The sequence below is a fragment of the Vulpes lagopus genome, chromosome 21 (genome assembly GCF_018345385.1).
Source record: "Vulpes lagopus strain Blue_001 chromosome 21, ASM1834538v1, whole genome shotgun sequence".
Taxonomy (NCBI): domain Eukaryota; kingdom Metazoa; phylum Chordata; class Mammalia; order Carnivora; family Canidae; genus Vulpes; species Vulpes lagopus.
This window is the reverse complement of record NC_054844.1, coordinates 38991463-39015197: the sequence shown is the minus strand read 5'-3', so window position 1 is coordinate 39015197 and position 23735 is coordinate 38991463. Positions and strand designations below refer to the sequence as shown.

At 40.1% G+C, this 23735-nt stretch overlaps 1 protein-coding gene across 3 annotated transcripts in view; it reads left to right on the top strand.

Annotated features, from left to right (window-relative positions):
* The window catches only part of SENP1 (SUMO specific peptidase 1), a 52293-nt gene extending 32726 nt beyond the window's left edge, over positions 1–19567 (top strand). For all 3 annotated transcript variants that reach the window (XM_041735373.1, XM_041735372.1, XM_041735374.1), the window contains 6 exons: positions 557–688; positions 13454–13657; positions 14726–14805; positions 15757–15841; positions 16296–16391; positions 17311–19567. In XM_041735373.1, the coding sequence (XP_041591307.1) occupies positions 557–688; positions 13454–13657; positions 14726–14805; positions 15757–15841; positions 16296–16391; positions 17311–17373 (660 nt within the window). In that variant the 3' untranslated portion in view covers positions 17374–19567. The remainder of the gene's footprint in view (positions 1–556; positions 689–13453; positions 13658–14725; positions 14806–15756; positions 15842–16295; positions 16392–17310) is intronic.
* The last annotated feature ends 4168 nt before the right edge of the window (positions 19568–23735 follow it).

Sequence of the window (23735 nt, the reverse complement as noted above, 5' to 3'; positions counted from 1 at the left end):
AAATATATGAAAGTCTAAGTATATTGTAAGATAATCTGTTCTGTAATCTGTTCTTCTGTTTGTAAAACTATCATATAGCTGGTAAGTATAACACATTTATTAAAGTTGTGGTGGATTCCATAATTTACCTTTAAAAAGCCCAAATTTTTTTAGAAAAAGTATCTGAAAGATACTACCTTTATCCCCTTACTACCTTTTGGAAAAAGGTTTCCTTTTTGGAAAAAGTTCTATTTATTAGGAAATCCTGTGGACCAAAGATATGAAATATAATTAGGTCTTTTTTGTGAACTTAGAAAATTTGATAGCAGAAGGTTATTTCAGACTTAGGAATAAAAGAAAGAAGGGTCTGAAATGTACTGCTGATAAGGGAGGACAAGATGGGATGAAAAGAAGTGACCCAGGAGATTACTGGAAGGAATAGAAATCAAACCAAAATGTTAGAAGTAAACAGTTGATTACTGATAAATATAGTCTGGGGATTATATGGGACTTAGTGAGAAATCTAATGTGTCTTAGCCATGTAATGCTTCATTTCTGGCACCTCTTGGTTCCCTAGGAAATGGAGAAAGAAATAAAGAATGTATTTCGTAATGGGAATCAGGATGAAGTTCTGAGTGAAGCATTCCGCTTGACCATTACACGCAAAGATATTCAAACTCTAAACCATTTGAACTGGCTCAATGATGAGGTAATCTTGTACTTTTTTATATTCAAACAGTACGTGAACATTAAATGGAAACTAAATCAAGCATTATCTCAATATTTCTCGAAGTATGGTCCTCAGATGGCCTACATAGAATCGGCTCTCCTAGGTTTGTCTGTTCTCCTGAGTGAGTATGAGGCAGTGTGGTAGAGATACACATTTTTTTTTTTTGATACACATTTTATTTTTTATTTTATTTTATTTTTTTTTTAATTTTTTATTTATTTTATGATAGTCACAGAGAGAGAGAGAGAGGCAGAGACACAGGCGGAGGGAGAAGCAGGCTCCATGCACCGGGAGCCTGACGCGGGATTCGATCCCGGGTCTCCAGGATCGCGCCCTGGGCCAAAGGCAGGCGCCAAACCGCTGCGCCACCCAGGGATCCCTGATACACATTTTAAACAAGTACCTCAGTTGATATTTTTTTATGCACCTTTGAGTCTAAGAATTGATGATTTACCTTTCTCTGTTTGGAAGATTTAGACACTGAGGGAGAGGACATTCACTCTCACTCTCTTTAAGGCACCTACCCTGCAGTTCACATTGTTTAAGCAAATATTTAATAACTTTGACTATGTTATAGCATGAAGGAGTACTTTGGGATTTCCATCAGAGCTTCCATTTCTACTTCCTTTTTCATCTGTACTTGTTCCAGTTCACGTAGGTTATGAGAGATAAGCTTTCTTTTTTTTTTTTTTTTTAATTAATTAATTAATTTATTTATGATAGTCACAGAGAGAGAGAGAGGCAGAGACATAGGCAGAGGGAGAAGCAGGCTCCATGCACCGGTAGCCCGACGTGGGATTCGATCCTGGGTCTCCAGGATCGCGCCCTGGGCCAGAGGCAGGCGCCAAACCACTGCGCCACCCAGGGATCCCGAGAGATAAGCTTTCTAAAGTAGCCTAGTTATACATAATATTTTTTTAAACTGACACTGAAAAAGCTATATTATTAAATATTTGATGTACTGAGTTGAAAGAAAGCTATGGCCCTCAGCTCTTGCTAATAATTTTTTATTTATTTTATGTTTTCATTAGAGACGCAGAGAGAGAGAAAGGCAGAGACCTAGGCAGAGGGAGAAGCAGGCTCCATGCAGGGAACCCAACATGGGACTCGATCCTGGGATCCTGGGATCATGCCCTGAGCCAAAGGCAGACATTCAACCACTGAGCCACCCAGGCGTTCCTCCTGCTAATAATTTTAAGTAGATTAATTACACTACAGTCTTTAATCTGTCCCCATTCTTAAACTTGTAAGAGCCTGTTTTATTTTAGAAGAATATTTTTCACTTCAAAAGAAGAGAATGGGGTTGGGTTTTTTTCTCTAAGTACCTGCTTCCTTCCTTAGGCCCAGTAGAAGCATCCCTGCCTGATATTTTGGGTGTACTCAAAACTTTACAGCCATGGAAGATTTTGAGATACTCTATATAGTAAGCACCAGATATTCTAGATATCTATAATCTGATTTTGTAAGCTCAGGCTCCTCCAAATAACAACTCACCAACATCTATTGAGCATTTACATTATGTTGGACACTACTGTGTTTTATGTGTTCTATTCAGATAATAGTCACCATAAACCTTAGAGTATATACTGTAGTTTTATCCATTTCTATTTTATTTTTATTTTTTTTTCTTTTTTTTTTCATTTCTATTTTATAGATAAAGAAACAAAGCATGGAAAGATTAAGAAACTTGGAAGGTTACATGCCTAGTAAAGCAGAGCCAGGATTTAGACCCAAGCAATAGGTCTTATGTATTATATTGTACTGCCTCAGAATCCTAAATTGGATCTTGTCTTAGGATTAGATGTATAGAATTTGAGAGCCATATGCCATGTCCAGCATGTTGTTTTTTTCTGGGGGCAGCTGGATTATTCCCATTCTCTTTGCCACTGATCGGTTTCTAAAATATAGATTTCAGAAGTTAATCACTACCTGAAAAATATCTTTGACAAAGAGTGGTAAGGAAGGTATGTTTGATACTGTCTTGTGTTAGGGGAAAGCATCCTTGCTTCTTTTGGTTCAGAAGAGTGATATTTGAACATTGGATCAAATAACAGGAAAAAAAAGAGTTCAGCCAGATTAAAGAGCAAAATAGAAATCAAGGACAGTTCAAAGTATCCATCAATTAAATGTTTTTGATGTGAAGACATTGATTTGTGGTTTCTTGCTGTCTTGTGCCTCTCACTGCTAAATGGAAAGGAGTCCGTTATTCTACAGCCATTGTAACCCATTTGTTGTAGATTATGCAAAGCCTCCTAGAGGGCAGCAGTGAGTAGGATATGAGCTGGGTCAGTGCTGTTTACCATGGCAGTTAATTCGGTGAGATCCCTTACAGAGGCAGCATTCATCAGGACATGTTTTCCATTCCTTCGGCCCATCAAAGGTTGGATTTTTAGCAAGCAAAGTTAGTGGAAATTACATTATTTAGAAAAGTCAAGGAGAAGGAAATATTCCTTGTCTACTTTATCTCTACCACACCTACCCATTACTTTTGTAGAGAGTGCTTACTTGTCTTCTGAGTTTAGAATGTTAACCTTGAAAGCAGGTACCAATTCACATGTCCATGATGATGATAACTATTTTGAAAAGCACCATTTTCAAAGTACTGTACTTCTCAGGCTTTCAAAGTTATTGTCCTTGAGAAGCTAACATTCTGATGAGGAATTAGTAGATATCCCTAAGTATTAATATTCATTTAAAAATACATAATTCTTTTTTTTTGTTAAGAACTCTGAGTCTTCTTTTGCAAGTAATTCATGCTCTCTTCAATCCTGTTCTTCCCTCAAATAGATATTTTCATTAATAACCATTTATTTTCTTTCTATATCTCCTGTCAGTTTTATAAGCTATTGTAAGTCCTTCTCCAAAATAAGGTGATTGGCATATTATTCTTACCATTTTATAGGCAATGGAAGTGTCTGGAAGTGGAAGTGAAACAGATGTGAATAATTTATAAGGAAAATAAAATCCAGAAGTCTTATATTTGGAATATGTGGAGAAAGCAGTTAGGCTACTCTTTCTCTGGTCTTGTTCCTAAAAGAAGAGTAGGCTACATTGCTTATTTACAAAATAGGCTTTTAAACATTTTTCATGAATGGATTTATGTATAGATGAATAGTTAAATTCTGTATAGCTTCAAAGGACTAATGATTGGTTGATAGGACTGACATTTTTAACTCACTGTAAGAAAATGAAACTTCTCAGAAATGTAATATGGGGATTGGTTATCTTTGTCAATACAAAAGGAGCTGGAAGGCTGATGACACCAGGGACATTACAGATGGGGATTTCCCTACTGGGTCTGGTGATAAGTTATTAATAGAAATATCTAATTAAAGGAAGGAGGTCAGGGTTAAAGAGGAGGAATTCGTTGCAAAAGTGGATTGAAAAATCACAATCCAGAAACAAGAAGAGAATATTTTTAAATGGATATCAACACTAAAAATTATTTGTTGATTCCTGGCAATTGCATTAGATAACCTCTATGATCCAGTAGCTTAATGACTCTGCTTTATGGCCTGATCATTCTACTTTTTAGAGGGCCTAAATGCTGTTATAAGGCATCAGATAAATTTAAAGATATATGGAAATTTTTTAGGCATATAAGTAAATGGATCTGACTTCTGCTTCTGGTCATGATAGAATGAAATGGATCAGGTTTACCCTTTCAGCCTAACTAGAAAATGAAATAAAACATGAAACAATTTTTGGACAATAGATAACAGAGATCCCTGAGATTAGGAAAATGAAAAAGATGAGCTGATGATTTCTCCCACCTCACTAGTGTGGTCTGTTGAGTGTGGAGAGCTAGTAGAATCTGGCAGTGCCTGACAGTCTTGCTCAGTGGAGGAGACATAGCTCAGAGTTCAGGGAGGTGAAAGTGGGCCAAGATTTGTGAAGTAAAATACTGAAGGGAAGGTTGCTGTGCAAAGAAATCATCAGATATGTACAGAGGCCCCCCTCAAATCTTTGGCTGAGCCCTGATCTATATGTAGATAGGAAGAAACTACAGAGGCTGGGTAAAGAACCACCAGAAAGAAGGAATCAGAACAAAGCTTAGAGCTAACAGGTGGTTAGAATAGTTCATATTCCAACTAGTTAGAGTGGAAAAATCATGAGGCATTGAATAGTGGCCTCTAAAGGATATTACCTCAGAAGTGGGTCCAAACTGGTCCTAGAATAAAGGCCACTCTGGACCTGTGGTAGCAAAGTTAAATACAAAAAAAAATTTTTTTTAAATACAAATTTTGAAAGCTTGAAACTGATCCAAGTGTCTTAGCTATATCCCAGAACAAAAGCCCAATGATATTTAAAGAAATACAAACATATTCTAGTAATAGCAAAACCCAATAACATGAAATCACAGTGTCCAGCATCCATTCAAAAATTATGCAAGGTGGAAGGAAAATGCAACTTATTACAAGGGAAAAACAGTTTCTAGAAATACCCCGAAATGACAAAAATGACAGAACTAACATAGACTGGAAGGATATTAAAACAGATATTATAAACACACTCCATATGTTCAGGAGTTTAGAGGAAAATTGACATGATGATGAGAAAAATGGAAGATGTAAAAGAAGACCCAAACTGAACTTCTAAGGGATGAAAAATATAGTATCTGAAATAAAAAATACATGAAAATACATGGGATTAACAGTAGATTGGACATTACAGAAGAAAAAAAAAACAGTGAAGTAGAAGATATAGTAATAGGAACCATCCAAATGAAACAAAAAAGGCTGAAGAAAGAGGAGTATATATGAGCTGAGGAAAGTATCAGGCGTTCTGAGTATGTAATTAGAGTCTCAGAAGGAAAGAGGAGATGAGATGTAGGTAGTATCAGAAAAAATTTTTTTTGAATAAATAATGGTAGATTTTCCTAATTTGGAAACTTAATGCTGACAGATCTAAGAAATTCAGCATACCCCAAGTAGAAGAGACACCACACTAAAAAATACAATAACCGAGTTGCTGAAAATCAGTGATAAAGAAAAAAAATAATAAAAGCAACCAGAGGAAAAGAGACATATTATGTACTAGAGGAATACATAATGTGTTTCTGACAGAAATACATATAGGCCAAAAGACAGTATAGCTACATTTTTAAGGTACTGAAGAAAAAAAAATCTTGTCAACTTACATTCTATATGCAGCCAATGTATCTTTCAAAAAACTTTTTTTTCGGACAGATTCTGAGAGAATGGATCACCAGCAGACCTGTATTAAAAAAAATATATTGAAGGATATTTTTTACACAGAATATAACAGTGGAAATTTCAATCTACACAAAGGAATGAAGAGCAGTAGAAATGCTCTCATTTTTTAATATCTCTGTAAGACAGTTGACTAGTTAAAACAAATGTATTGTGGGGTCTATAATGTAAAATATAACAATCAATACAAAAGAAGGGGGAAGTGGAAGTACATACGACTCTAAGATTCTTACAGAGTACATGAAGTGACATAATGTTATATGAAGATAGACTATCATAAGGTAAAGACCTATATTATAAACCCTGGAGCAACCACTGAAAAACAAAAACACAAACCAAAGAGGTATAGTTAATAAGCAAATAATGAGGATAAAATGGAAAAAAATACTCCAAAGGAGGGCTCGAAAAGAAGAAAGAAAATGCAAAGAACAGATGGGACAAATAGAAAAAAAGAGCATGATGGTAGATTTAAACCCATTGGTATCAATAATCACATTAAATGTAAACGATCTATCCCAATACCCGCCTGATACAAATTTAACATGAGGCACATATGTAATTTTAAATTTTCTAGTAGTCACATTAAGTAAAAACAAACAAAAAATGGTAAAATTAATTTTAAAAACTTTTTAATTTATTTATTAGAGCATGAGGGGAGAAGCAGACTCCCCACTGAGCAGGGAGCTCCACTTGGGGCTCGATCCCAGTACCCTGGGATCATAACCTGAGCTGAAGGCAGATGCTTAACTGACTGAGCCACCCAGGGTCCCCAGTGGAATTAATTTTAATAACATATTTTACTTAACATGGGATGCCTGGGTGGCTCAGTGGTTGGGCATCTGCCTGTGTCTCTGACTCTCTCTCTCTCTCTCTCTCTCTCTCTCTGTGTCTCTCATGAATACATAAATAAATAAAATCTTAAAAAAATATATATATTTTTTACTTAACACAATATATATAAAATATGTCATTTTGGCATTTAATAAATAGTAAAATTTTATTAGAGATATGTTACCTTTTCTTTAAAATATAGTACCCATTTTATACTTACAGCATATTTATACTTATAGCACAGTTTGGATTAGTCATATTTTAAGTGCTCAATAGTCACATTCAACTAGTGGCTACCATATTGGACAGTGTAGATTAAACATCCAGTTAAAAGGCATAGCTTGTCAGATTGGGTAAGAAAAACATCTGTCTACAAGAAATCCATTTTATTTATTTATTTATTTAGAAATTTCCTGGATTTTTTTTTTTTTTAAGTAATCTCTACACCCAACATGGGGCTCAAACTTAAGACCCTGAGATCAAGAGTTGCATGCTCTTCTGACTGAGGCAGCTTGGCTCCCAAGAAACCCATTTTATTTAAGATTTTATTTATTTTTGAGAGTGAGAGTGAGAGCCACAAGCAGGGGAGTAGCAGAGAGAGAGGGGGAGAAGTAGGGAGCTGAATAGGGAGCCCAATGTGAGGCTTTATCCCAAGACCCCTGGGATCATGACTTGACCTGAAGGCAGAGGCTTCACTGAGCCACCCAGGCACCCCAAGAAACCCATTTTAAATGTGAAGACACAATCACAAGTAGGTTAAAAGTAAAAGGATAGAAAAAATATTCCATGTAAAACTAATCAAGAGAAAGAAGTAACTATATTAATATCATACCAAGTAGATTTCAAAGCAAAGAATATTACCAGTGACAGACATTTTGAAAGGGATAAGTTCAAAAGGACTTAATCTAAGAGAAGTTCAAAATATCTGAAGCAAAACTTACAGAACTGAAAGAAGAAATAGATAAATTTATAATTATCGTTGGGGATTTCAGCACTTCTCTCAACAATCAGTAGGAGAAATAGAAAATCATCAAGGATGTAGAAAGCCAGAGTAGGTAGATGGATACCATCTACCCAAATGCTTGTGGGCAAGAAATACTTTGTCCTTTACACAGCACTAAATGTGTCCCATCCCATGTGGAGAAACAGGATGATGCTGCACTTTTGGTCTCTTCATTTTCCCTCCAAGATTCTTTCCTTCCTGTCATCCTGTACTACTAATTTATGTGGATGAATTGGGAAAATAGCAAGCAGCCAAGTCTTTATTTCTGGTTTTATTTTGCAAACCCTTGTTAATTATTGTCAGTTGTTTCCAAAATGCAAAAGCACTAGACTGTTGGAATACTGTATTTCTGACTTTTTCCCAGCTAGGGAAATGCCATAAAGAAATGACTAATAGCATATGTGGGGTGTGAGGAAATGCAGGAGGAATTAAGGTAGAATCTATATAGCATACTGACTGATGATCAAGCTAACCAGGCCAACCAGTTACCTGTTTTTAAGTCTCTGAAAAGAAAGAGGTGTCTTTCAGCTGTTCTGCATCACAATAGCCTTGTGTATAAAGGATGTATTCTTACTTGATTGATAGAGGGGACTTAGGAAGACTTAAAAGGACGGGTTGGTGGCTCAGCGGTTTAGCGCCTGCCTTGGGCCCAGGGCGTGATCCTGGGGTCCCAGAATCAAGTCCCACATTGGGCTCCCTGCATGGAGCCTGCTTCTCCCTCTGCCTGTTGTCTCTGCTTCTCTCTCTCTGTGTCTCTCATGAATAAATAAATAAATAAAAATCTTAAAAAAAAAAAAAAAAGAAGTAAGACAATAAGGGATATACCAAGGTCATCTGATTTTTACTGTGGAATCATCATCTGAAATTAGAGCATGTAACTCTTTGTCTAGCATTCTTTCATAACAAAAGTGGAAATGGGGAATTAATTGGTAGTGATCAGAGCTTTCTGGTTGTTTCCAAGGAGCCGTTAAATTTAATTTAAATTTAAGTAATGCTCAATAAATAGAGAGAAAATGGCCTGTAGAACATTAAGCCCAACTAGACAAGCCTAACACAAGGAATAGGTTTTCCTTAGGAAATAAAAACTCATTTCATAAGAAGGAGGGGAAAAACTAGAGAAAATGAGATAAATTAGTTAAGTGAATATGATGTGTCTGCCATATGCAGTGCACTCTTAACGTGTAGAATAAAATGATCAGAATGGAAATTTTAGTGTTTCAACATGATTCACTGATAGATTCCACATCATTATAGTCAAAGTGTTTCTTAATAGAACGAGTCCTTTTGATAAACCAGGGATTTATGCAAGGTCACAGGGAGAAGAGTCATTATGGTTGTCACAACTCCATAAAAATAGGTGTTGCCTGCCTGTCTTTGTCTAAAACTTTAGCAGTGGTTCTAATCATTTGTTACTTGGATTTGCGTATGAGAAAAATCCTGGGTATATGTTCACAGTGAGGGATGCAATGCACAGAGCTTACCTAAAGTCTACTTTGTATATTAATTAGGTTAGATCTTAGGAGTGAATGATCTTCTGACTCATAGTATTTAAGTGTTACTGCATGGCTGGTCTTTTGGGCATTGTGGTCAAGGCTAGATTTAATTTAAACAACCGAACAGGGAGGTCAAGGTGAAAATGTAGAGAAGTAAAACAGGTAAAACAGGAAAAAGCTTTTTTTCCCCTTAAAACTTGTCTTAGTCTCTACTTAGGACCAGTGTTAACGCCCAAAACTTTCAGAATGGTTTTTTTTTTAAATTTTTTTTTTAAATTTATTTTTCCTGAGCCAATTAGAAGGGTTCAGTGGGACCTAAGTGGCTCAGTCAGTTAAGTGTCTGATTCTTGGTTTCGGCTCAGGTCCAGATCTCAGGGTCCTGAGTTCCAATGGTGTCAGGTTCTATGCTCAGCAGGGAGTCTGTGGAAGATTCTTTCCCTCTGCGCTTCCCCCGAGTGGGACTTGTGTGCACACTCTCTCTCATATAAAATAAACCTTAAAAAAAAAAAGAAAAGGTTCAGAGTGTAAAGTTGGAAAGGGTTAAAAGTTAAGATTTTACTGTTAGTGAGATGTTTTCCTTCTAAATGGGTGAGAAAACAATAGTTTGGCAGGTCTACTGGGTGAGAAGGAAGATACAAATAGCAATGGTCATTTATGTCATTGTGGTAACATACAGGAAAAGGATTGAGTCTTTAGTTTAAAAACATTGTAGGCTTTTCTTTTAAAGAGAAGCTTTTCCAACTTCAGCCTGGCAGCTCTTCAAATAAAATCACAAAGGAACAAGACACTATAAACAACAGTCCTACCCCCCAAAAAGCACTGCATAGACAAGCAGGCGCTCATGGCCAAGGCTGTGAAGGCAGCAGGAAGGGCAGATCCTGAGGCACTGGAGCTACAGCAAGCAGACAGACAAGTGTGGGTCCCCAAAAGAGGGACAGGTAGACCAACACTGGCAGTTGTCCCCAGATGCTGGTATATTGGCAAGACAAACAGTAGCACAGGGCTGATCACTTTTAGCCCCCTATTTGTTTTGTTTGTTTGTTTATTTTTTTAAAGATTTTATTTTTTTATTTATTCATGAGAGGCACACAGAGAGAGGCAGAGACACAGGCAGAGGGAGAAGCAGGCTCCATGCAGGGAGCCCAACGTGGGACTCGATCCCGGGGCTCCAGGATCACACCCTGAGCCAAAGGCAGCACCAAACTGCTGAGCCACCAGGGCTGCCCTTAGCCCCCTATTTGAAGGGGAATTTGAGATCTCTTGGGAACTAAGAGAGTCTTACATGCATGCAGAAAGGCTCTCCCCATGGTGGGGAGAGGGACCCTTGTCTTCACAAAATATAAGCAAATGCTCTATCACTGCTTCTCTTTGATCTTACGCACTGTGATCCCTTCTCTCATTTCTTTTTCCTTCATCTTCAGCCCTCCTCTGTGAGTTGACATGTAGGATTCTTTTTGTTCTCTAACTACTAGCTTGTTTTTTTGGTAGAACTGTGTCTTGGCCAAACTATGGCAATTTTCCTCATTTGGACAGAGTAATAGCTGCAAAACTGAGGAAACTGGGATCTCAGTTCTGCCTCAGGTGTCAGATTATACATCAGCTGATGAGGAGAACATTGAGGCCACCAAGCTCTCTCCTACTGGGATACAAGGGAAATGAAAAAGAGCCCAGATCACTCCTTAAAGCTGACTAACAAGCTGACTTTGGAGGTGGCCATTTCCCTTGCAGTGGAGAAACCTTGGTTGGAGGTAGAACTAAAGCCATGGAAGAGGGATTCTCAAAGAAAATAGACAATGTGTATCCTAATCATTAGGTCTCTTACTACTTAAGCTGGGTTGGTTTTTAGCTTTATAATCCATGCTCTCAAAATAAAAATGTAAGAATAAGAAACCAAACAACCTGGCTGTGTAAATTTAACTTCATTGGCTTCTGGAACTCTTTCCTCCTAAAAAAAAAAAAAGGAAAATTATGGATAGCATGATACTCATTTATGTCATTCTTTTTTACTTCAGGTTAATGATCCCAAAGGTGATACCCTTCTGATGGGCACCTAAAGGAGATACATTTCCATGGCTTTCATGTGTTAGATTGTCCTTATCTTTTTGCCTGATTCTTTGCACATTCTGCTTGAGTCCGTATTGCTTTTTACAGTATATGACTTGTTTGCCCCATGGAAGGTTTGGCTTACAGTGACTGATGGGTCATCTACCTCTTCACCTCGCCCTTGGATTGAAGGGCTTAGCCTCATAACATGACTAATATTGTGGGATGAGTAGAATACCAGAGGAATCAATTCCTTCTTGCTGGTTTTCCCTCACTAGAGAATGTAGTTTTATAGCCTAGAAATCTCTGCTTTTTTGGGCAGGTCTTCTACATTCCTGGCTCCCTATCACAAGCCTAGAATTGTCTTTTGGCACCATTATCCTTGGGGACAGAATTAGATTGAAAACCTCAGTTTGAGAAATCTGTGATCCTAATTAGGTTTTGATTCATGATCATTATTTAAAATAACTGAGCTCCAGGTATCTGTTGGGCATCACACTAGGCAGAGAATCAGCCATGACCCAAGTCCAGAGGGTTGGGCCTGTTGCTCAGTCTTCAGAGATGAAGGCAGAACAGTGTCTTTCTTCAGTCCTAGTCTTCCCCTCCTCCCCCCCACCCTCAGAGCTCTGCTTCATGGCAGTGTGGTTTCCCTGAGACTGCCTCGGCATCTTCATCTATAGGCCCTTTCTCTAGTCTAGACCATGTTTCGGTGTGTTCCTGGCAGTGTTCCCTGCTGCCTACCCAGTATGTAGTTGCCTACTGTTGGGCAGTAGCTCACTGCTCTGGCATCCTAGTGTGTAAATATTTGTCAAAGGACAGGGGCGTTTTCCCATTCCCCAAAAAGCATTCTGAAAAATGTGCCTGTTTTCTTAGTCATATTTCCAAGCTGTGGATCAGTTAGCCCATTCATTCCTTGCAGTTGACAGACACTGGCCTGGCCTCAGCTGGCCACATAAAGTAGGTATGCAGTAACTTCCGGCACAGTAACTTTCAGGCTTTAGTACCAGGGAGTCCTGGACCTAAAGGGGCCGTAGTCGACATAGTCACTATTAGAGAATATATTGTTTTGTTAATAGAAAGAATCTTGTTATCTTCCATATCAAGCATTCAAATCTCTTACAGTCATACTTGATATTGGTGACATATATGGAGTCAACAAAAATGAGGAAGCAAACCATATAGATTCTGGAGGAAAACTTGACTCTTCATGTTTGTGACTGGATTTTCATGTCTCATGTAATGTAGGTTTTTATACAACATCCATGTCTGCCTCTGTAAAGATGACAATGTTGAGCTACTGTCAGTTGAGAGGTGTTTTTTTCAGTATAGTTGATGGTTTATCCTGTCACTCAATTCTACTTGAAACCAGAGCCGTTTGCCTCTACAAGCCAACTTATTAGGCTGAAAAGGCAGTCTTTAGTCATGGAACAGTTTTCTGTCTGTGCAAAACCAGGTGACTCACACAAAGGATTGAACTATTGGTCTTTGCTGTATTACACTAAACTGAGCTCAGGATTTATTTAAGTTGCTCACCCCTTCCCAGTAGATTAAAGTTCCTCTAATGTGTCTCATCAACTGCTTGGTTCCTTCCTTTCCTTTTCTCTTAAGTGTTTTCTTCTAGCATTTCTTCCTCCTCCTTCTTATTTTTGGATCTAATCCTCAGTCTTCTACAGATCTGACCAGCATGCCCCATATGGATCCTCAACCCCATAAGATATCTGTAGATCTGTACATCTACATCTCTATATCAGTTTTTTCTGTTTTCACTGTTTATAAGCCCCTCAACCTTCCAGAATTTGATGCAGGGACATGAGGCTTTGGGGTGTTGAAGTCTCAGTTGATTAAGAAACAATAACATATGCTCTGCAACACAGCAACTGCTTTTCCTTCACACAACACAACTATTTTAGGGACTGAGTATCTATTTTATTTATTTTTTTTAAATTTTTATTTATTTATGATAGTCACACAGAGAGAGAGAGAGAGAGAGAGGCAGAGACATAGGCAGAGGGAGAAGCAGGCTCCATGCACCGGGAGCCCGACGTGGGACTCGATCCCGGGTCTCCAGGATCGCGCCCTGGGCCAAAGGCAGGCGCCAAACCGCTGCGCCACCCAGGGATCCCTGAGTATCTATTTTAATACATTTAATTTCTTCCCACAGATCATCAATTTCTACATGAATATGTTGATGGAGCGAAGTAAAGAGAAGGGATTGCCAAGTGTGCATGCATTTAATACCTTTTTCTTCACTAAGTTAAAAACGGCCGGTTATCAGGCAGTGAAACGTTGGACAAAGAAAGTGGATGTATTTTCTGTTGACATTCTTTTGGTGCCCATTCACCTGGGAGTGCACTGGTGTCTTGCTGTGAGTACCTCTCTTACTTTCAATCAAATTTAAAAGAAATCTATGTAATTAATAGAATATATAGAGGAGTGAGTTTGTAATTCGACATTTTCACTGGGTGATTGTGAGAAAGAATAGTAAGACATTGGCTGAAAATTGGATAGATCAGTGAACTTCCTGTCAAGAGTGGGAGATACTTAGACTTTGAAGAAAGTTGTGGAATTTCCTTTTCTGGAAATATTTAAAAGGGAGTTGTAAGTCTAAACAGTCTCAAGGAAAGGCATGGGGAGAAAAAGTGACTTCTTAGTGATACTGCCAACTCAGATTCTGTGACTTATTTTCTGCTTAATTATGATTTGCCTTGCATACTTGGTAATTTAATATTTTTATGACTCTTTGAGAACATACATACATTCATTTAATATGTTAATAAAAATATAAAAGTTATCTCACAGCCTATTTTGAATTATATTTGAAAAGCATAAAGCCAGGGTGCCTGGGTGGCTTGTCAGTTAAGCATCTGCCTTTGGCTCAGGTCATGATCTCAGGGTCCTGGGATCAAGCCTTGATCGATTCCCTGCTGAGCAGGGAGTCTGCTGTTCCCTTTACCCCTCCCCCTGCTCATGCTCCCCGCTCCCTTCCTCTCTCCCTCCCTCTCTATCTCAAATAAATAAATAAAACCTAAAAAAGAAAAGCATAAAGCCAAAGAGAAAACTTCCACAGAAAGAAACAAAACCCTGAATATTTTATCATCTTTCTGAAACCCTGTGGCAATGATCTCATTCATCTTATAGTCTCTAAAGAGCGTGTGTGTCTTCACTGTTGTCCACATGGCAGATGGAGAACCTAAATACTAGAAAAAAAGATTTCAGGGCCGTTAATGAGGCCACTCATTACTATTTACATAGTGCTATGTAAATAGTCCCCTTGTTCTTTCCGCTGCAGTTTAAGCATGGTATAGTGCAAAGTATCAATCAAACTTGTCATGGTGCTGTAGGAAATCTGGCAGAAAGTTTCAAATTCCAGGGAAGCATAAGCTGAGAAACTATTTTTCTTATTTTATGAATACACAGATATTTTTATTCCCAGGTTGTGGACTTCCGAAAGAAGAATATTACCTATTATGACTCTATGGGTGGGATAAACAATGAAGCCTGCAGGATCCTCCTGTAAGTAGGGAGTTGAGAACAAAAGAGTTTGGTGTTGGGTGTATGTTGTATTTTTCCAGCTGTTGAAGTCATTTCTTTGACGCCTTCCATGGAATAATTAAGATTAATAAAGGAAATCTTCATATTGAGTAAGAATGGATATATTATGTGTAAGTAAGTAAAATTTAATAATAATATAATAATACCAAAAAAAAAATACCCTCATGGGCACAACTATTGTCCCAGGGCACTAAAAATAATGAATGAGTCAATATATACCTATAGATATAGTAACTAATTAGAAATTATCTAATCCAACCTCCTAATTTTTCAGATGAAGAAACCAAGACCCACAGAGGTGACTTTGATATGCTCAGGTCCTACTAGTTAGTGGCTCAACTGGGAACCAGAATGCAAATCTCTTTATACCTCATCTGTTTCTCTTTCTAAAATGCCTATTCCTCACTGTACCACTGTACCACTCTGGTGGCCAGGAGGAGGTAGGTTCCAGAATGGTGAACAGTTTGCACTTAAGAAGAGTGCTCTGTATGAGGTATGCACTCATCAAATTGTAATTTGGATTGAATTTTCACACAGGAGAGTCAAGACTATAAATAGTGAATAACTGCCTTGATATTGGTAGGGAAACCTTCTTCCATGAGACTGAGTTCTAAAGGACCATATAAACCAAGGAAAAGAATGAAAACTCATTCCTTAGGAGGAACAATAGGTAGAAGGAATCTGGGTGTCAGAGGCAGAGGTCCTGTTTCTCTTGGGTTGACAGGGTGGGCATGAATTATGGGAGCTTCAGGGGTGGCTTAGCAGTCCAGAGACTCTCTGTCCAACATTGTGTACTGTTTTCCTCAGAGTATAGACAAAAACCCTTCCTAAGAGATTGTTAACCCCATTCTTAGAGTGGCAACTGACATCAGTGTTTCCATAGCTCATCTCCTTCTCTCCCAATACCTTTAGGCAATACCTGAAGCAAGAAAGCATTGACAAGAAAAGGAAAGAGTTTGACACCAATGGCTGGCAGCTCTTCAGCAAGAAAAGCCAGGTACATCTCCTCTCTTCAGGTAGAAATCTTGATATTAGGGTATTTGAAAAGGAAAGGGTTTTATTGCTTAATTCCCAGAGACCTTCTATCTTAGTGTCTAGCCTGACTTTGGCTTGGTTGTTTGGTTCCTTGGGGAAGATAGAATAAGCTCTTTGTGGGAAATATTTGCTGATTGGCCCTTGTGGCAGGGACTTGTCTTTACATCTGTAGGTGTCATGGAAGTCTAAGATAGTCTCCCGTGTGCCTGATGTGAAGATTAATATTAATAGGAAGACCTGACTGAGATGCTCATTTTTTTTCTCTGAGCCTCCATTGTTCTGGGTGAAGGACTTAGAGTCACCTCTTCAAAATTCAGGGAAACCTGTAATATTTATATCCTCTGGTTCTTATTTATAACCTACTAAGGAAAGAAGCTTGTAAAGATGTCACCTTTTTGTTGTTTTCAATCTTTCAGGAAATTCCACAGCAGATGAATGGAAGTGACTGTGGCATGTTTGCTTGCAAATATGCTGACTGCATTACCAAAGACAGACCGATCAACTTCACACAGGTGAGCCGAGCCTTCAGGATGGAGCCCTGTGACCACCCTGCCTCCAGGCTGCCTGGTAGATATTTTTTCCTCCAACTGCTCTGCCTAGGGAACTCTGCCTATGGCTCATAACATGATGGTTACTGTGCAGACCACATCATAAGAAAAAGACGGGTAGTGATAGGCCACATGCTGGGTTCCCTTACGTCACTTGCTGTAGTCAAGGAATCCTGGTCATTAGCAGAGCCTTCTTTAACTGCCTCTTTCTCCCCCACCTACCTCAGATCCTGTAAGAAACTGAACTGGGACTAGAGCAAGTTTTCTTCATTTTCTCTTCATTTGGTTAGCATGTTAGGTTTTGGAACAGGCCACCAATTGAATTCCTAGTGTAATTGGTCATGCTGCCCTCCTCCCCTGCCCCTCGCTTGATGAAGCTGATCAATCTTCTCTTAGTTTGTGATTGTTTATTTCTGTCCATCTGGTACTTCAGAGACCAAAGTGGATTGAGACTAGAGATTATGGCTTATATCCTTCACTTTAAATTAATAGCTTTACCAGACTTTTCCACCATAGCCCTAGGGTGGAGCTAACTCTTGCAGTTCCTATAACTCTTCCCCTAAAATGTAAGCTTTTGGTTTTCAGGCCCTAGATCTCATAGCTTAAAAGTTCAACATTAGAGGACTTGATATTATTTATTCTCAAAATTCTTGGAGACATTTGGGTATAGCCTGGGGACTCCTGGTGGTGTCCAGTAAAATTTGTAAGACTATAGTAGAGGTAGATAGTGATAGGAAAAAATTACATGTAATCAAGAATTGAGCAATTTGAAGGACCAGAAATGCAACTGAAGCTATTTTAATTGAAAACATTGAAAAGGAAAGGAGTTTTGGGTCTGGATGAAAGCAATGAAACAATTAAGGGTATCTCTGTGTCCCTACAGCAACACATGCCATACTTCCGGAAGCGGATGGTCTGGGAGATTCTCCACCGAAAGCTTTTGTGAAGATGTCTCAGTTACCCGACATTGACCTTGTGGGGGACCAGCTTTTTGTTGTCTACAGCCAGAGACCTTGGAAACAGCTGCTCCCACCCCTCTGTTCTTGTAAAGCCCTTGATCCTGGACCAGGCCCTGGCGAGATGCATTCACAAGCACATCTGCCTTTCCTTTTGTATCTCAGATACTATTTTTGCAAAGAAACTTTGGTGCTGTGAAAGGGGTGAGGGACATCCCTAAGCTGAAGAGAAAGACTGCTTTTCACTTCTTCAGTTCTGCCATCTTGTTTTCAAAGGGCTCCAGCCTCACTCAGTCCCTAATTTGGGGGCCGAGAGAAGCTTGGACAGATTCCTGGTTTCATATAAACTCTTGTTGTTAGGCCTTACTAAGAGGTAGGAAAGGGCATGGGCAAAAAAGTAGGGATGAAAACCACCAGCATATACACGCACACATACATACATGCAGGATTTTCAAGATGTGTTGTCAGGAAAGTGACTGTAAACTTGGACTTTGGGCCACATGCATAAGTCCCTCTAGGACTTCCCTATTTATATGCCTCTTTGTGAAATCCATCTGCTTCTGTACAAGGCTGTTTTATCATCTGTAGCTTCCTCTATCCTGAGGCACAACACATGAGCCCTGGGTGGACCCCAAAGTCCCAGGCAGTCCTTTCCTTAAAGCAGGGGTTTGCATGTGCTCACAACACATGATATGGAGAAGACCCACCCAGGGAGCGGTTTAGTGGAGCAACAAAGGCACCACTCTTACTGCCGCCTACTTCTGACCAAGAAGAAGGACCTCAGTCTTTAGCATAAAATTCCAGCATTGGATGAATGCAGGTCTAGTTTGGTCTGTGGCTAGTTTAAATATGTTTCTAACCACAGAGAATTATATATATATATATATATATATACACACACACACACACACACACACACATATATGTATATGTGTGTGTATATATATATATATTATATATCTCAATCACAGGGATATGTGTTTTTTTAAAAGGCTGAATGTGTTTACCACTTTAGCCTTAGATTTATATCCATTTTCCAAATTTAGCTCTAGCACGCACAGATCCCAGCCCCTATGTGTAGGGTGTTTGTGGACTTCCTAACAATATTTTGAGGCCTGGATGAACTTTGGCTTAGGGGTAGAGGTTACAGAGGGAGGCAAGATTTTCAACTGGAAAACGGGTGGAATTTGGACTGATCAACTTGAGACTAAAAAACTGCTATTCCTTTTGTTCTTTCTAGCATCTCCCCCACCCTCTGAGCGCTCGCTCCTCAGGCTAGATAGTGAAACGATCCAATGCCAGTGTCATTTTGTACTTAAGTTCCAAAATAGGAACGTTTTATACTTTTTTCTGTATTGTAATAGGTAGTTTTGTATGAAATATTTTCTCTTCTTCCCTTGTACCCCATCCTTTCCAACATTGTGCTTTCTCTCTGGGCTTATTTGAAAATTTTACTCTGTTTTATACCAAGCTTGTTTAGTACATTTTTCTATGTTTTACCACAGGTTACAATTTGAAAAGAAAACTATTTTTTTTAAATATTCCATTGTTAACTGAATGTTACTGTTTCCACTCCAGCAACCAGATGTCCTACCTTTTTCATAACTGCCTGCCTTTTTTGGGGAAGACCACCTTTCTTTCATTCGTTTGTTCATTTCCTTCCTTCCTTCCTTCCTTCCTTCCTTCCTTCCTTCCTTCCTTCCTTCCTTCCTCCCTTCCTTCCTTCCTTCCTCCATTCCTCCCTTCCCCCCCTCCTTCCTCCCCTCCTCCCTTCCTTTCTTGTGTTTTTCTATAGGAAATAAATAGCTTTCTATTTATGAGTTGCTGAGACCTTTTCACATTCTCTTTTAGAAAACTACAGTGTGCAGGCTCATTGTAGAACTCCTGCACATGGATTCTTGGTACTTATGTATTTCAGTGACAATTTGAAAGGTGGCAGTATGGCATAGATTTGGACTATGAATCAAAAGACCTGAGTTTTTCAGATGCTCTTGCTATTGTCTGGGGGACTCAGAACAAGATAGTTGTCTGTATTTATTGTTTGTCCATTTAGATAACAACATCTGTCTTACCTTCCTCACAGACTTTTTGTATAGACCAAAGCAACAAATATTTATTGCCATGTATAACAGAAAATGAAACATGCAACAAAAGCACTTTGAAAAATATATAAGGAATTGTTGAGCCTGTCTGAACGTGGACCCCCTTTCTGACCAATGCATTTTTGTACAAGGTGAAGTTAGGATCCTGAGACCACTCTACATGGGTGGACCAAGCTGAGACAAAGGTTGTGGACCAAGCTGAGACAAAGGTTGTGGCCCAGGGTGGCTCAGTGGGAACCAAATATAGACTTCTCTAGCGGGCCATTTTTCCAGAGGACTAGCCAACAAAATCAGGACTAGCATCTGGAAACTTAGTTTCTCCTTCATTTAAGGGTGGGCTTTGATGACTGGGGAGGGGATAAGGAGGTTCCTGCATTCCAGTGCCAAGGGCATGCTATGAATATTTTAGTTTAACTGCTTTAAACTAAAGCCTATTGCTTTCCTTTTCTCCTGTCTTTCCTCCTTCCCTGTGTTCAGTGCTCATAATCACCTACCTCCCTTTAAAAAGGGACACACTTGAGGGATGATGAACTCTATCTAGATACAGAGCCTTCAACAGGAACCACAGCCCCACCAATCACTCCTGGACCCTGTAGAGAAAATCAGAACATTTGAAAATACATGGTCCAAGGCATGGAGGTTAGTTCTGTCCCATTTGTTGCTGGGGACCGACTGTTGCTCCTGGGTGTTTGCGGTTGGATGTAAGAGTACTTTCACCTCCCTCTCTTCCCTCATGGAGGCATTGTGTGAAGTGACTCCTCTCTATATATATGAGGTGCTTCATACTTCCTGTGGTTTCAGCTCTTCTTTAGCTCTTATAATTGTGCCAGCATTTTCTACCCACTGCCCACTGCAATGTTAGCCCCAAGTTTTAGTGTCCTGTAGCAGAAACAGGTGTTCTGAAAAAGCACTGCCAGCAACCCCATCCCATAGTATGTCTATCACCACCTGGTTTTACATGGCTTATAAAAGGCTTATGAAGAGGGACAGGATTCACTTGAGAGCCCCTGTTTTTTTCATGTTTCAGCCTCTGGTCCTGTGCCGTCCCTCCAGCTCTCAAATATATCTTGCCAGAGTAAGAGAGACAGACAATTGACCCTTGGACTTTGTCTTCTACCTTGCTCTCCCTGGATGGGCCAGGGTGAGGTGGAATATGGATGCTCAAGCCCTGTCGATGACTCAGACAAGCTACATGCTGGACTCCTGGGAAAGTTACCATATTTCCCTGCCCAGGGGGACCTCCCATTGCTTCAATTTTTTTCTAAAATGTAGGGCTTAGCCCAGCATCTCTCCTTAGATCCCAGAGCCTTACATCACCTGTGCTGAATCCTGACCTCTCTTAAGAGTCCATGACTATCACTCCTGGCTTTGGAGGTGAGGAGGGACAATAAGGGTATGTGGGGGTCACTTACCTATCATAAAGGTAAGGGAGACCTTACACATGAATCCCTTGTGAGATAGAAAAGAGAAACTAGGAGACAGAGGCAGAGGGTAAACCTTGAGATAATATTAGTGCAGGCTGCCTCTCTGGGCTGTCAGGGATACGGCAGGGATAAATCTGAGTGGTTGGACCAGATCTAGGGTCTTGTCAGAGCCCAAGATTCTGAAATGTTGAGGGCTATAGTTCTGCATGGAATAGAATTCAGTCAAGGTAGGGATTCAAAGTTCAAGTTTAAGGCCAGTCTTACCAATATGGCTTGGTCTTACAATTAAAGCCCAGTCAGAGTCTTACTCTGATGGGACAGATCATAGCTGTTGACTTCTCCATTTTCAGCTGACAGGTAGCCATCAACTGCTTACTCCTGGAAATTATGCTTCTATTCCACAGAATATCAGTGTTCTGGAGAAAAAGTGTGGGAAAGTGATATAAAGGAGCCCCGAGTCTTCAGTCTGCTGAGCACTCCTCATTCAGTTTACTCCTGTGTCCCTTTCACAAGTACCTACAGAGCACACACACCCAAAATCCCATCTCCCTGAAGCCTTCCCTGATCATATTATCTTAAAATCTCTTATTTGGACAGCTGTAGCCCTTAGAATCAGAAAATGTTATAACTCCACATACTATTTGTAATCTGTCTTTCACATCAGGAATGGACTGAGGGCTGTTGCCAGAGGGGAGGTTAGTGATTTTGGTGCTTTTTCTTCAAGCCAGGAGTGCAAACTGCTTCTCAGGCCAACCAGGGAGGAGTAGGGTGACTGCATTAAACATTGATTGAGAAAGACCACATTTTGAAGGTTGGGGAAGGAGGACTGCTTATGGCAGCCTGCAGTGAGCCACTGCACCTGGTTTGTGGCCCCAAACCTAATGCCCCAGCCTGCCCTTACACCTTTTCCCTGGCAGTTTAGCATGCCTTCCCGGGATCTTGGTCTCCGTCCGAAGGACCTAATCATAGTATTTTTTTCCTAACCGCACATCTTTCTAGTCTTCTCCATCTTTTTTATTTCCAGTGTTGTTGTACATCCCTTGTAGATTGAGACTGAGAGTCCCTTTCTGCCTTGTGCTTTAAATGGGACCACTTTACATGCTGCCTGTGTCTAGTTTATTAGCCAGAGCTAAGTTTATTAGCCAGAGCTAAGGCAAATTAGCCATTTGCCTTGTCAGATACTCTGGGGAATGAACCCTTTACAATGGGTGTCTAATAAGCATGTGTTTAAGCCCTGGATTTGAGGGCCCTGGAGGGTAGAGTGAAAAGATGGTTTGACCAAGGAAATAAAAGTCACTTGTCCTCAAGGACCTTAGAGTCTAACTAATTTGGAGGTGATGCAGACACCAAGCAACGGACCTTATCCAGAAGGCCAACTCATAGGCACCTGGTCCAGTCGGAAGCTGGATGTGGATGATGGAGGGACAGAGGTGGAGATAAGTCAGGGATGATACTGCATTTATCCACCTGTGCGTGACTCTCCCTAATTCTTAAAAGTTGATTTATTTAAAATAAATTCTGTGGATTTTGCTTTTTTGCGCTGACTGGAAACTCCCTGGTAAAAAGGGACCTGGTGGTGTTTGTCTCTCTAAGACTGTCTCTCTGTCTCTTTGACTGTTTATTCTGTCTCTGTGTCTGTGTCTCCTGATCCAAATGGGACCAGTGATTGGATCCTCAGTGTGGTCTGGATTCCTGAGTCCACCCCTTAACCAAGAGTCTGAATACTGTTCATTCATTCATTTCATTCCACATACCTGGAATTGAAGCCTGGAACGCAAATAACATGCAAATCCATGGCTCCCTGGCACTTTTTAAAACCAGGCCTGTCTGTGGAGCTGGCCAGAGGGCCCTCCTGAGCCAAACACACAAGTCAGGACTTCCAACCCACTCTGCTAACAGCATCCCTTGTCTCCTGCACCCCTTCCTCCTCACAATCTAACCTCTCTACCTGTAAAGCTCCTACTCCAGAGAATAAAACATAAGAAAGCACCAGCTTCTGAAAAATCTTCCACTGTGTTGGTGAAATGATTTTATCTGTGTGAGAAGAGTCCCTTGTAGCCTCCAGGACATTCTTGAGTTCTAATAGTTTTCTAGGCACGGTTAAGATTTTTCAACCCTTTGAAAATGATTGGAGCAAAAAGGGAAGTCTTCAAGCCATTCTCATTTTCTCATTCCTGAATGTGGTTAGGGATAGCTGACGATTGCGTGGATCTGCATGTCTGTCACCAAACAGGGAGAAGACTCCTTCAAAGTGGGACCTGGACTGGATTGTGAGTCAGTCAGTGTCTGTCCCCAGGGGCTCCAGGGGCCCTGGTGTCATCTTGCATTACAGAGGGTTACAAAGGGCCCAGTAGGGGGAAGGTGGGGAGGCTTGTTCTGCTCTTCAAGGAATTTGTGTTTCAGATACTTCTGAACTCCAGGAAAACTGTTTTGCTTCCTTGTGTACCTGTGCCCCATTTCCCGTCAGCCCATCACTGGGCAGTGATGGATGCCTGCGATGGCCTACAGGGGCCCTGCACTGTGGGCCCACCACCTCCAAACAACAGCCTCCCCCACCCCTCAGCCCAGGCTCATTGGTCTTCGGCCACAGGGGCCTCCTTGGTGTTGGTCTGACAAATCTAACTTGCTTCCACCTCACAGGGGTTCTTCCTATTTGCTGTGTCTGGAGGGCTTTCCCTCAGATCTCCTCCTGACTCAGGCCCTCACCACCTCCAGGCTCTGGTGCAGTGTCATCCCCACACGCTCCCCAGCTCCGGTACCTTCTTTTCTTCTCTGTAGCATTTCATATCTGACTGTTTTATTAATGATGTGGGAAACAAGAAACAA